The sequence below is a fragment of the Pezoporus flaviventris genome, unplaced genomic scaffold (genome assembly GCF_033815535.1).
Source record: "Pezoporus flaviventris isolate CSIRO_AGI_PZ_B2104156 unplaced genomic scaffold, CSIRO_AGI_Pfla_v1 ptg000001l, whole genome shotgun sequence".
Lineage (NCBI taxonomy): Eukaryota > Metazoa > Chordata > Aves > Psittaciformes > Psittacidae > Pezoporus > Pezoporus flaviventris.
The window spans coordinates 62,507,543-62,520,580 of NW_026892549.1; the positions used below are offsets into that span (position 1 = coordinate 62,507,543).

General features: G+C 41.7%; 1 protein-coding gene across 2 annotated transcripts; it reads right to left on the minus strand.

Annotated features, from left to right (window-relative positions):
* Nucleotides 1–3,239: 3,239 nt before the first annotated feature.
* On the minus strand, nt 3,240–12,708 carry RWDD3 (RWD domain containing 3). 2 transcript variants are annotated; one of them, XM_061461835.1, is made up of 4 exons: nt 12,583–12,708; nt 5,059–5,543; nt 4,227–4,342; nt 3,240–4,127 (listed from the first exon to the last, which is right to left on the minus strand). In XM_061461835.1, the coding sequence occupies exons 1-4, from the start codon at nt 12,617–12,619 to the stop codon at nt 4,013–4,015; spliced, it is 753 nt and encodes a 250-aa protein (XP_061317819.1). In that variant the 5' UTR covers nt 12,620–12,708; the 3' UTR covers nt 3,240–4,012. The 2 variants fall into 2 exon arrangements, with proteins under 2 accessions (XP_061317819.1, XP_061317813.1); XM_061461829.1 differs by lacking the exon at nt 12,583–12,708 and adding an exon at nt 11,035–11,138.
* Nucleotides 12,709–13,038: the final 330 nt, after the last annotated feature.

Consider the following 13,038-nt stretch of genomic DNA (forward strand, 5'->3'; position numbering starts at 1 on the left):
AATCGAGTAATTTAATCTGTTAGCACTCCAATGTCCTTGTTTCCACAGACATCACTCTCCTGGTGTAGTAGCTCCAAGACCTGATGTTACACGTAATAGTAAAAATTACCTGAACTTCATGTTGTCCTTTCAGTCACTCCAGTTTACACTTGCCACATAAAGGGTAATGACAGACATGCTCCTCAGATGACCAGAGATGACCAGAGCATCCTTATTCTCACACTATGGAAAAAATACAGACATACTTGAACCACTCATGATCATAAGAAAGGAGGAGAAAAAGTGAACAGTTCTCCAACAAACCTGCCCGACACAGCCAGGGCTACCTCTTCTAGAGACTCGCAGATGCTCACCCAAGGCATTCATTCAACTGCTGTTTAGCACAACCTCCCACAAAAGCAGCACGTCTCTCCAGGGTCAGAATGGATGCTTTGGTTGTGATGCATTTGTGCAAAAAAAAACTGGGCAAATAGGGATGATGTTGGGTTTAGGGTTTTCTTCACACTTAATAAGCCAAGGGATTGAAAAAGACCAAGCAAACCTCAGTTTTGTCCTAAAACCTTGGTTCTTCAAGTTGTCAGTCCTATTGCAACTGCTTTCATTTCTGCCTGATTTTCAAAGGAAACTACACTTACACTACACAATTCTTCAACTTTTTAACTCCTTTCAATTGAACTGAGAGGTTAACAGCCCGAAAAAAAAACAAGTACCTACAGCTTTGATGAAAACAGGTAGCAGTGAAGAAAAATGCTACTGAGACTGTAATGATTTCTGCAGAGAACACAATCAATATGAACTCACCTGGGAGAGCACCATCATGCGTGTGTCTTCGGCAAGAAAGTCCACAGGAAGCAAGGCTTTACTAACTATGCTGTTACAGGAACTATTTGTAATACAATATCCACAAGAAAGCTAGCTTTTTATGTGCTAAACCACTTCTTTGTCTTCATGGGTTGCTTTTTCCTTGCAATTGAGTTGTCTGATTCCAACAGCTGTATACACTTCACTAACTTTTTAGACACCGATAGGCATTCTTTAAAGGATTCTCAGGACTTTGTTTCCATAGGTATTGTTCCCCTGCGTCTGCTTCAGTTCCCTTGGAGGGCAGGAACATGCACCACAGCATGCATCTTGATGACTTTTGTGCCCCACGGGCTCAGAAGCTTGCCCATCTCTTCTTACAAAAAATGCAAACAAACTCTCAATGAACAGACAGCTGCAACATCATTCCAAAAGAACAATCTCTAAATGTATTTGTTAACTTGTCTGAACACAAGATTTCCCCCTACCCTTCAAACTAAGTGACTGATGGATAGGTAGGCAAAAGCATTTGCTCTGACAGAATCAGACTGTCATCAGTTTTCACGTTCTCTGCTGTCTGAACTGTATCAAGCTGATCAGAGTTGTAATACTCCTGCAGCAAATCAAAGCAAAGCAAAAAACCTCCAGTCCTTTCCTACACTGGACTTGATTTGTCCAATGTATGTTAGTGAGTAGCACATTCAACTATGACAAAAGTCCATTGTATAAACTGCTTTTTACAACTCCTGAAACACAGAAATTATCCAGCTTCTTAGAACAACTTCATCTGGTAAGAAGATGAGCGCAGACAGAAGAAACTACAACTTACCTAATTGTAATTTGCTTTTTTCACTTGGCTGTTGCAGAACGCTGGCTCTGACCAAACAATTCACCAAGAAGCCATCAGGCAACAATATTCAAGAAAATACATGACCTTATATCAAAGTGGAACTGGCAACCACTGACCCTACAAACACCTTTTCTTATGTAGTATTGCAATAGCTTGGACAGTAGGAAGGAACAGTTTGGACAATCTCCATCTGATCTTGCTAGAAAGGTAACCGTAACAACTGTGTGCCTCAGCTATTTCTGCAGTCACATGCAGTTTGGGATCACATGGTTAGGTATGCTATTCACCCCATATAAGCAGCAAGCATATGCAATTGATTGATATGCATGCTGGATAAGGCCCCAGCTGGACTTTAATGGCTAAGATTGTGATAGAGGATTTGTTCTGAAGTACCTAGCTATTCTCTTTCCAGAAGAGTGGAGCATTTTAAAGTAAAGATCTGGCTGAGGAAAAAAAAAATCCATCTGGCAAAACCTTATGATTATGATTTGCAGAGAGACACCGACGATGCTTTCTTACACTGTACATTTCAGATCTATCACACACAGTAAGGAGAGCACCTCTGCATCTTCTCAAGGCTTATACTCCACTGACACACGGTTTTTCAGCACAGATATTTTAACTGAGAACAGCTCAATTCTGAAAACTATAATTTAAAATACATATTAATATTTGAAATATACTTCAGTTTTATTCTTCTTTAGAAAAGTGAAATTTCATCTGCACATTCATTTAAAGTGATAGAAATTCCACTTTGTCTCCAGAAGTCATCTCAAAATAGAACAGATTTGTAAAACCTGTTTAACCCAGTCTGGTTTCTACTGTGCCTGAAGTACTCTATGTGCTACACATAAAAGCCTCATTAAGAAGACCTTTTGCTACTCTCTCATTAAATACACCTCGGTGCAAAAAATAACGTGCAACGTAAGTATCTGAGACACTCTGTATAAGGAAAATTACCAAACTCCTCAAAAACTAAGAAACCCTCAAACAGCCTACAACTCATTTTGCATTTGGTATCACAAATAGTAAAACCTACAAATTCTTATAGGTCGCTTTAGCTGCTTTTCTAGTGTACATACAGAGATATGACTGCATGGGCTGAGCATGAAACTGGAAATCACAGTGTCTTACCTAATGATTTGCCAGACCACACTAGAGGAACTAACCAAATTGTACCAGTCTTCCCCCTGTACAGCAGAGAGAAACTGGTTTACACTGTATTGATCAGTTAACAAAGAATACATGAGATATTTGGTTTTTAGGAGTGAGTTTTAGAGAGCAGTAAAGCACACGTTCAGCTACATGCTAAAACAAACTGAAATGGCATTGCTAGTTACTGACAAAGTGCCTACTACTGGACAATTTATCTAGCCTTGCTAGAGAATGGTATCAGGTAAAACAGAAACCAAAGGACATTAATTAGAAGTAAGTATCCAATTTTCCCATGGCAAACTTGATCTTGCATGACTTAATTTGTACAAAAGCTAAAGGTGAGGAAATTGTAAGAGGCTATAGAACTTACCAGCTTCTCAAATGACAGAAACTTGACAGAAGTCTTGAGAGGCACAAGACTGAAGTCTGTATATAGACTGCTCTGACATTTTAATTCCATCAAGTTATCTGCAGATGCACAGACAGTAAAACCAGATCAAGCGCAAAAAGGAATCTGTCAACTATCAAAGAAAATACTACAATTGCCTTTACCTTAGGTTTTTAATCAATTTCAATTCTCCACTTAGGTGTTTTTGTGCATTTTAGAACAAGAACTAACATTCAAAATGACACTTGAAGTGTTTTCAGGCCACAAGTGACATGAGTTTTTCCTTTACATCAACCGTCTAGCATTTATAATCAAATAAATGGAGAAGGGAAAGTTAGCCCATGAACTCCTAAGCGATATTAAGAATATGTTGTCCTCATATTAAAATCTGTGTTTGATTCTCTTTTTATAGAAATATCCTCATGTAAGTTTTCAAAGCAAAACTAATCATGCTTTCCAGCAGGCCATTATGAAAAACCACCACCGTGAGACAAAACTCAAAACACTGAAAAACAGGGCTTGCAAACTGATTCTAACTAAAAGACTATTATTTTAACATGATTTCTTCCCCATTCTCTCACACTTAACCATGCAGTTATCACAATTAATTTCACATTCCTTGGAATAAGTTATCAGTACATAAAGGTCAAGAAATTATCTGTTCTTAATGTATGAATTCTCCTTGCAAGAGGATGGCTACTTCCGGCATCTTTTGCAGAAAAGCTTTAATGTTGTTTGCCAAATTAGACATTTTATCTTCCATCAGCACCTGCAGTTTACTACTGGTTTGCTCAACGGTCCAGTGCTTTCTTTTAATTCTATTTCAAGAGAGGAGGCACAAACTCCAAGAAAAGAGTTGTAAGTCCTGAGTTCTCAAATTCCTTTCGCAGCTCATCCAGTGTTGAATATTCTTTGACTTCAAACGTCTGAAACCTGAAATTGTAAAACGGTAACTCATGAAGATGCCCAGATTTGTCAGAATGTAATTCTCAACTCGGTTACTTTTCTATCCACAACACTACTACATTATACCTTTTCTGCTGTGCCTGTAATTTTGTCTCACACAGTACACTAATCATTTTCTCTTTGCACTTCTTTCCGCTTGAGTCCACATCTACCTTAGAAGTTTTCTGAAGAATCAAGTACTCCTAAGTGAAAAAAAAAAAAAAGAGTAAAATATAAATGTCACCTTAGTAACTCTGAGGTTGAGTAAAATGCAAAAATCTACACAAAACATACAGGGTTTTTTTCAGCACATAGCAACCAAATTTTCAAAGTGCCCATCCCATAAAGTGCATGACAATTCCTAGTCATCAGCTTGAAGTTACATACAGTCTTCAGTGATGTAGAGAACATGAGTTTGAAAAGACTAAACATTCTCCTTTAATACCACCACAAAAAGCAGCCTAATGCAGTGGGAGTTCTTAAATACAGACAGAAGTTCAAAGCCCAGGTGTGCACCAGGAGCACCATGTGGTCTAGGGCAAGAAAAGAAACAGTAATGAGCTAGAAATATATCTGCTATTTGTTTCTAATCACAAATTTTTTGTTTTCTGAGGCATTTGGGAAATTCAGGAGACTGAACCTAGGCATATTACAATCAGGATACGCAGGGAATATAGAGGCCTAACTACAGTGGGAAGCAAAGCAATACAGGTCACAGGTCTACAGGTATCACTGGTTTCTTTCTCACAGAATACCTTTTTTTCCTTAAATACAGAATGAAGTTGCTGTGCCCTCCTATTCTCCTAATGATCAATTTGCTTCCAAATTGTTAATCTTAGAAAAACACACACAAAATATTCAGATGCATAGGTTTCGGTGGTAAATCAATAGAACTAGTCAACATTCATTGTTCCTGCACCTTAATGTTGCTCCTGTCACCCTGAAGAAGAATCAATATTATCTTGCCCATGAACATCAGTCTTCCAGTCAGCCTTAGATCCAAAGCCCATTTTTCCACAGTTCTGACGTATTTTGCCTTGGCTCTCATGTGATCTAAATGCAAAAGGAGCATCCAGATACCGTCCTCTGTACTCTTCTCTTTTGACAAAGTAGTTTTTTCATGGCAAACTGTTGCTGATTGCTTAATGACATATTTAAGATGCTGCTGTATCCAAAGAATCAGATCATGTACCATGGGTTCAGAAAGATGCTTCTTTGCTTGTTCAAGTAATTTCTCTTTCACATCCATACATTGGGCCCTTGTAAGCTGGGCTGAGCTAACAGAAATATCTGGTAGAGTCGATGGATAACTGACTGGTAAATGAAATAACAGCTTTAAGAGTACATCTGTATCCAGTAGTTCTTTCACACTGATTTGAATCTGAAATGTGATTCCATGCGTCTCTAGAAAGAATAAGAAAAATCAACATGAACAGACTGCTTTTAGTTGAAATACATATGTATTATTAATCCATGGCATTTTCTTTAACAGTTCAACTCAAGTGACTGCCAGTCTATATAAAATAAGGGGTGTGGGGGTTATTTTGCAGGGTGGGAGGTTGCTGCCAATGGCTCAAGCTAGACTTGCAGGAAATCCTGAAATGAAACACTTCCATATCATACTAGAAGGAAAGTTATTAACACATTCTGAAAAGCATTCACACCTTTTGGCTCTTTCAAAGTCTAGACAAACCAGTAATAAAGAACTGCTTCTCTCAGAAACACGTAAGTCAGCTTCTACAGCTCAACAGCAGCAGTGAGGACAACTGAAAATAGAGACTCTTCTGGATGGACTCAGCACTGCCCTAACTTTGCTCCTAGAAAAATCTGTAAAACTTCTAACACCAGTATGAGTGCAAAGCATATAGACTTGTACTGGGTATTTTTTAAGACAACTGCTCAGAAGCAGTTCCACACTAAAGAGAGACTTGGAATATAAAAAAATGAAGATTCTTTGTTGCCTAATATATAATAAAATGTGGATAAAATCCACTTAATTCTGTTCTGCCAACTTCTCTACATGTGCAACAGTTGAACTGACATAATAACATCTCTGTTGTACATCTGATCTGAGATGCTACATACATGCATATATATGCACATACTTACATACACATATGTGTATACACCCATGTATCTACTCAAAACCTGTTGTTGGTCTACTTTAGACTAGAATTATTTTCAGAGTGAAAGAGATACATACAGTATATAGCAGGAAGGGCAGAAGGCATCCTCCTGATAAATCATATATCAAAGATGCTGAATATGAAAGTTATGTATGGTAATTCCTGCCATAAAACCTTCTTGACTAAAACACGATTCATAGAAAAACAATACAAAACCTCATCAAGTGAAAAGTGGGCACAAAGATCTAACCTACTTTTGGTCCTCTGACATGAAGAAACAGGGTATCAGATAAAAGAGGATCTTCTTCAGATGTTCTCTGCTTCACCCCTTTCCTTTAAAGAAACAGCTAAAATGTCTGGTTGATTCATTCTATGAGGGCAGGAGAAGCCAGATCTGAAAGGCAGATTAGAGTAGAGCTGAGTTTCAGAGGAGCTCTTTTGAAGTGAGTTGCCTTCTTCTCCCTCTACCTTATCTTACCTTCCTTTACATGACAGTCATTTGAATTATGTTTTAGTATTGCTGATGCTGCTAACCAACCTCGGTGCTCTCGCTGATTTTCTATTTGAACCCCACTAAATAAGTGAAAGAAGCTAAAAGTGACTTGAACAGACAGAAGCACTTTAGAGAGCTTAACCAAGGGCCTGTTTCCAAACCGCCTTCCAGGGTCCTAGGAAGAACTTTTTCTAGGTCAGCGCAGTCACCAAATGAAATAAGCAAACCCTCAAAACCCAATAACCAAACTCTAATGTTACCATGAAGCAAACACCTGCAAACCATTGCTACCTAAACAGAGTCAAACCCAGTGAACTAAATTAAATTACACCCAACCATACCCATACCTACAGGCACTACACATCAAAGCCTCATTCGCTGCCATCAGGAGGTGGTTTCCAGCCTTCTAAGATGCTATGAAAGGTTCCAGATTATTTTTAAGGCATGTTTATTCCCCAAAAATGCACCTGCCTTAGAAGAGACTCCAGTTTCCACAGCATCTGGCAGCAAGCAGCCCTTGCTCCCCTGGGAGTAACTATGCACGAGGACCTTAAGCCTTCCTGTTCCAGTCTGTGTCTTCTGCTGCCCTGACAAACGTTTCTTAGTGGGCAGCAGCAATGCTCTGTAATAGTGCAGTTCCTCTGTCACTAGGGTAGGCTCGGTACACATAACCTCACACGCAAGAAGAAAAGCCTGCACTGCACCTTCTGGGACCCCCAGCACCCTCCTGACCACCATGGAGGGTCTCTAAACACACAGAGTGCCTGTTACCCACCCCCTTGAGCTGCCCCTTGCATAGGGCAGCCACACCACGTACACAGCCAAGCTGCCTTTGGCTGAACAATATGATTATATCCCTGCCTGTGAATCACTTCATTTTAAACCATGTTGCCAAGAATTGTAAAACTGCACAGCCTATAAATGAGCTGAAGAACACTACTGCCAGCTTAATTACAGTGACAGAAAAACACCTGATAATCTGATAATCCTCCTCGGGTTTTTTCACTAGTTTGTCGTACCAGATCACACCAACTCTGAAGTAACTAAGGGATAAACAGACAGGCCAGCCTTGCCCCTTTGGCAAGGGCCTCCTGTTGCAGCGATCTTATCTTTAAGCCTGCAACAATCTCACACCTTTCTCTCCCTGTGATGATGAACTAACCCGAAGGAAGCAGCGCGGCCTTGAATCCCAAGGCGTGTGTATCACCCTGAGCCATGCTCATTTACATCTGCTTCGGACTTACTTCTGACAAGGAGAATTGGTTTGAAACGTCTGTGGGGCTACAGCACCTAAAGCTTATGTCACCACAGTATCTAAAGTTTATGTCACCACCCCAGCGTCCATCCCATTTTCTGCACCAGCACTGCAGGCGCCTGGCAGAACAAAGAGCAGAGCACCCCGCATAATGAGGCTCTGGAGCAGTACCTCCTTTGTTTGCACAAGCTACCAGGTTTGAGTTGTCTTCCCAGCGAAAGGGTGATGATTTCTGAAGTAAAAGCTTGGGTATGACCATTCTGCTGGCATTTAATGTGCTAGTAAGACTGAACTCCATGAATTTTAACTCATTTTCCCCATGGCTGCATGCTTATTAGTATATTTAGCTCTAGCATCCTTGAGATTTTTTCTTATGTTCCATGTCAAGCAGACAGATATCCCCCTCCTCTCCTGCCCAAAGGCATTTTATGCAACACATGCAGTCTATTTTTACATTCAGAAAATGGCACCTTCTAACGTACACGCTTCGAATATATATTTTTATAGGAAGCTTGGTGAGCAAAGCAGAAGAGAACAGATTAACAAGTACATTATGGATTTCCATCTGTAACACTGATCTTTGTAAATAGATATGGAAGGTAAAGAAGATATGCTGTAATTAGTTTATTTAAATGCAGCAACACACTGTTTTTGATAAAAACACATTTTACATTCTGAATACTTTAATTATTCAATTTCAGAAAACCAAAGTTTTTAGCTTACCAAGAGACACACAAAAGCATTTTCCTACATTCCTCAAACCTGTAAGTCCCCAACAGCCTCCTTTTTGATGCTGTGGGTCTACACACAAATTACTCTTAATGTATTAGAGACAGCATAATGTAACAGTCTTACTGGAAGTTGCTTCTGTGTACTGTTTGTCAATGACAATTTGTATGGTTTGAAGACATAAAGCAAAGGTGAGTTAGCAGTATACAAACTAAAGGATCATGCAGCTCCAATGCAAACAAGAAGTAAATTCCCGAAGTAAGAAAACTACCCATAATCATTCTTGTAAATAATCTTTGCTATTCCAGCAGAAAACAATGGAAAACAACCAAATATACATGATCCTAACATATCATGAGCACAGCCTGGCTAAAGGCCTTGCAAGGTCACATACTATCAATATAAATACAACAGCCTGTTCCTGCTGTGCCCTTGTGGCACTTCCTTTTACGTTCCAGGAAGGTTTCTAAGCCTTTTACATCCCAGTAACTTAAGCACAAGCCCATTTTCCTGCATATGAAGCAGAGAGAAGGATGCACACATACTTCTGTAACAGCTTTAGAGGAACAGACGTGCATATGCAATGCTCAGATATGTTCACGTTTTAAAGTAAAACGTCTGTTAGGCCTGGATGTTGTATTTTCAAATGACGCCTGAAATAACAGCCCTGAACTTCTTGACTTTTAAGAAAATAAAACTCCCTTGAAACATTTCATCAGTTGGGTTTTAAAAATACAACTCTAAAATAACCCCAATCTCCAACTAAAATGGCAGAATTACAAGCCGACACTGGAGCAAGAGGTGTGTCATGGAAAGCTAGACACAAAGCAATCCTGCTTTTAGATTATGCCAGTTACTTGTGCTCCATGCAGACACTCATGCCTTCATCCCTCTCAGGCTGTCTGTGCACAAAGCCCTCTTTTCAAATCACCACTTTGTTCTGTGCAAATCTAGTTCAACTGTTTTTAAACACAAGTTTGAGGTTTATTCAGTTAATGTCCTAGTGATTTTTTTGTTCAAGTGAGTCAAAAGCAGCCACGTTATTTTATACCACAGTGACTTTTACAGCATCACAGAATGGTTGAGGTTGGCAGGGATCTCTGGAGATCATCTAGTCCAACCCCCCTGCTCAAGCAGGGCCACCCAGAGCAGGGCACACAGAAACATGTCCAGGTGGGTTTGGGATGGCTCCAGAGCGGCAGACTCCACAACCCCCTGGGCAGCCTGTGCCAGGGCCCTGACACCCTCATGTAAAGCAGCTCTTCCTCATGTTGAGGTGACACCTGTTGTGTGTTAGTTTATGGCTATATGGTATATAACCATAAGCTAAATGTTAATGCAGTATCACAGAGAATCACATCTATCACAGAAAATATATGGTCATAGCATGTTCTCTGCAATAGCACATGCACATTATCTGTGTGTATCTACAACAAATATAGATGAGAGTTCCCATCTACTTATGCTCTTTATCTGAACAGACCCACAACACTCACATATCCCACCTGATGCTTCCTTAAGGCTGACAGTAACTGCTGTTGGAACTATTGAGATTTACTGTCCCTCGATGGAGGACCATCTTTGCAGCACTGTTGAAAGTCATCTCCTTCACCCTATGTAACCAGCAGGCAGCAGCGGATGGGAGCAAACACTGCACACCTCAGGCTCCCAACCTCAGCAAACATGACGGATGAGCCTCAGTACCCTGTAAACCCATAGCCATACCACACCGCTGAAGCTGAAGAATCTGGTACATGGTAAGAGACAGATTACCACCTTACCCCCAGAAAGGTAGAGATCACCCAAAGCTTCTCACACACTGCAGCAGCTGCACCCCTACGATACACTACAGGATAAATACCCACTCTTGTTACATGCAGGAGATGCTTGTTCTCTGACCATGGCAGGGGGGTTGGAACCGGATGATTTTTAAGGTCCTTTCCAATTTAAACCATTCTATGATTCACCTCAATAGGCTCCAGCCCATTCCCACCGCTGCCCTTCACCTACTCCAAGTTCCAGCGTGCACCGCAAACAGCTGCGATTAAGAAGCTCGCTAATTACAAACGAGCAGGATCCAATGGGATTTGTCCCCTACAAAGAGTGAGGACGCAGGGACGGGAGGGAAGGGACCCATCCTTGGCGCTGCCATTAACAGCAGGCGCCTATGCCGGCGCTGCCCCGCTGGGCAGCTCCCCGTGAGCCGCTTCCCCTCGGGGCCGGTGTGGGGCAGCGGGCGGATCACCCCCGGCTGAGACCCGGCCAAGCAGGACGACCCGCGGCCGCCTTCACCTGAGACCGCCAGCACCTCGCAGGCGTCCGGCTCGCAGTAGATGGCGGCGAGAGCCGAGAGCTCCTCCAGCGCCAGCTCCGACATGGCGGCGGGGCGGAGCCTCCTGCCGGGCCGGGCCTCGGGGACGCTGCAGCTGGCAGCCGGGCCCTTCCAGACCTGCGGCGGCCTCGTCGCACTTTGCCGCTCGGCTCCGGCAGCCTCCGGGGCACCGAGCGGCAACGGGCAGCAGCAGAGGCGGCGGCGGGGAGAGGCTCTTTCCCTCAGCGCCGAACAGAAACATGGCGGCCGTGTAAGGCGGCGCCGCGCTCCCCGCTCCGGGTGTACGGCTCCTCATGGCTGCTCTAACACACCGAGGGGAATAACCCGCCCGTCCTCGGCGTGTGGAAGTCAACGCGCGTACATACAGCTTTACCAAAACATAGGTTTACGTTGGTTATAGTCAACTGTTGTGGCTCCATAGTTCTGTTGGCTGACAGGTGTCCTCAACTCAGGTACAATCACCTCCAAAGCAATAGTCGACATCTCCGTATTACAGATAGCTTTTAAAAGGTAGGGAGGGTGGTTTACCTTTATTAGACAGTACATCGTGCTAGTTTTAGTCCCCTAAATTCTGTTCAAATAACAAGAAACATCGAAGTGCTGAGCTGGGGAATGAAGGACGTAACAGAGGGGAAGAAGACGGGAGCTACCAGCAGTGCTGCCAGGTAGGAGTCCATGCTGCCGACTGTCAGAGGAGGCTCTGCTGGAAATTAGCTTTAAAAGTGCCTCATTCTATTATTAAGAACTTCCTTGGCCTTGGTCTTCCACCCCCACCCCACCCACTTTGCATATTCCATTTTACACGTTTAAATAAAAGAAGTCGATGTAAATGTCTTTTAAATTGACACTATCACAAGACATTGAGGTCCCCATGAATAAGTTACTGCACTCTGACATTTGGAAGTCATCAAAGGAGACAGTATAATGTCAGCCTGATATTTTTCATGCTAGGAAAATATCAGCTTCATGTCAAAGATCTAAATTCCATCTTAATGTAATAAATTTCCTTGTATTCGCAGACTGCTGAAAATGCTAAATATTTAAATTGGAAATGAACTTCTACAGTTACAGCCTGGCCTTCATATTCCACCATTATTAAATTGGAGTTCAAGATCTTATTCTCCCCCTCTTTCTTTTTCCTATGGCTTCTTCAAACATTGCAGTGTTTGATAGAATAACATCAGCCGTATTCAGTGCTCTAAAAGGATGCTTTCCTATCAACGTGGCAAATACAAGTTAAGAAGAACATCATGCTTTTTAGAGTCAGCCTGTATTAAAGCAGCTCCAGCGTCCCGTCATAAATCAATACACCACTGATACCACCATTTTCCACTTTGCCTGATAAGACAAACAGAAAGCAACCTTTCATCACAGATAAGATTCATCTTCCCAGTGTTATTTGCAAAAGTAGTATCCTTTGCTTTCCACTCACTATAGCTATGGCCCAAATCAATTAGGTGCTGTGCCGACAACCACTGATGATTTTATAGAAAACTATCTGTTTGTACCTGTTTTTCTGAGTGGTAAATAAGAGGAGGCAGACATTTTGGGGACAAAATGTAAATTTGGAACGTCTATCTACATTTTTTAACCATCATTTCCATGCCAGCCACTCTCCCATCTCAGCAACCATTACTCTAGAAGGCGTTAAAGAACTAGGAAGAGTCTAAAAACCACTGCAGTTGCCCATTTTGGGGTCACAAGACAAAGACTAATAAGGAACCCATAACCTCACCTCTGCAACACAAGTCACATCCTCCTTTTGGCACTATTGCAGGTCCTGTGTTTTCTGCTCCAACAACGCTGACAGCTCTAATGCAACCAGAAGGGTATTCTTGCCACCTAAACCTGTTTTAAACAGAGCTAAACAGCACTGATTTTTTTCAGATACCAAAGAAAGAAGCTATTATTTCTGCAATAACAGCTCTCGAGTGTTGCCGCAATAGCAGAAGTTTTCCCAAAAG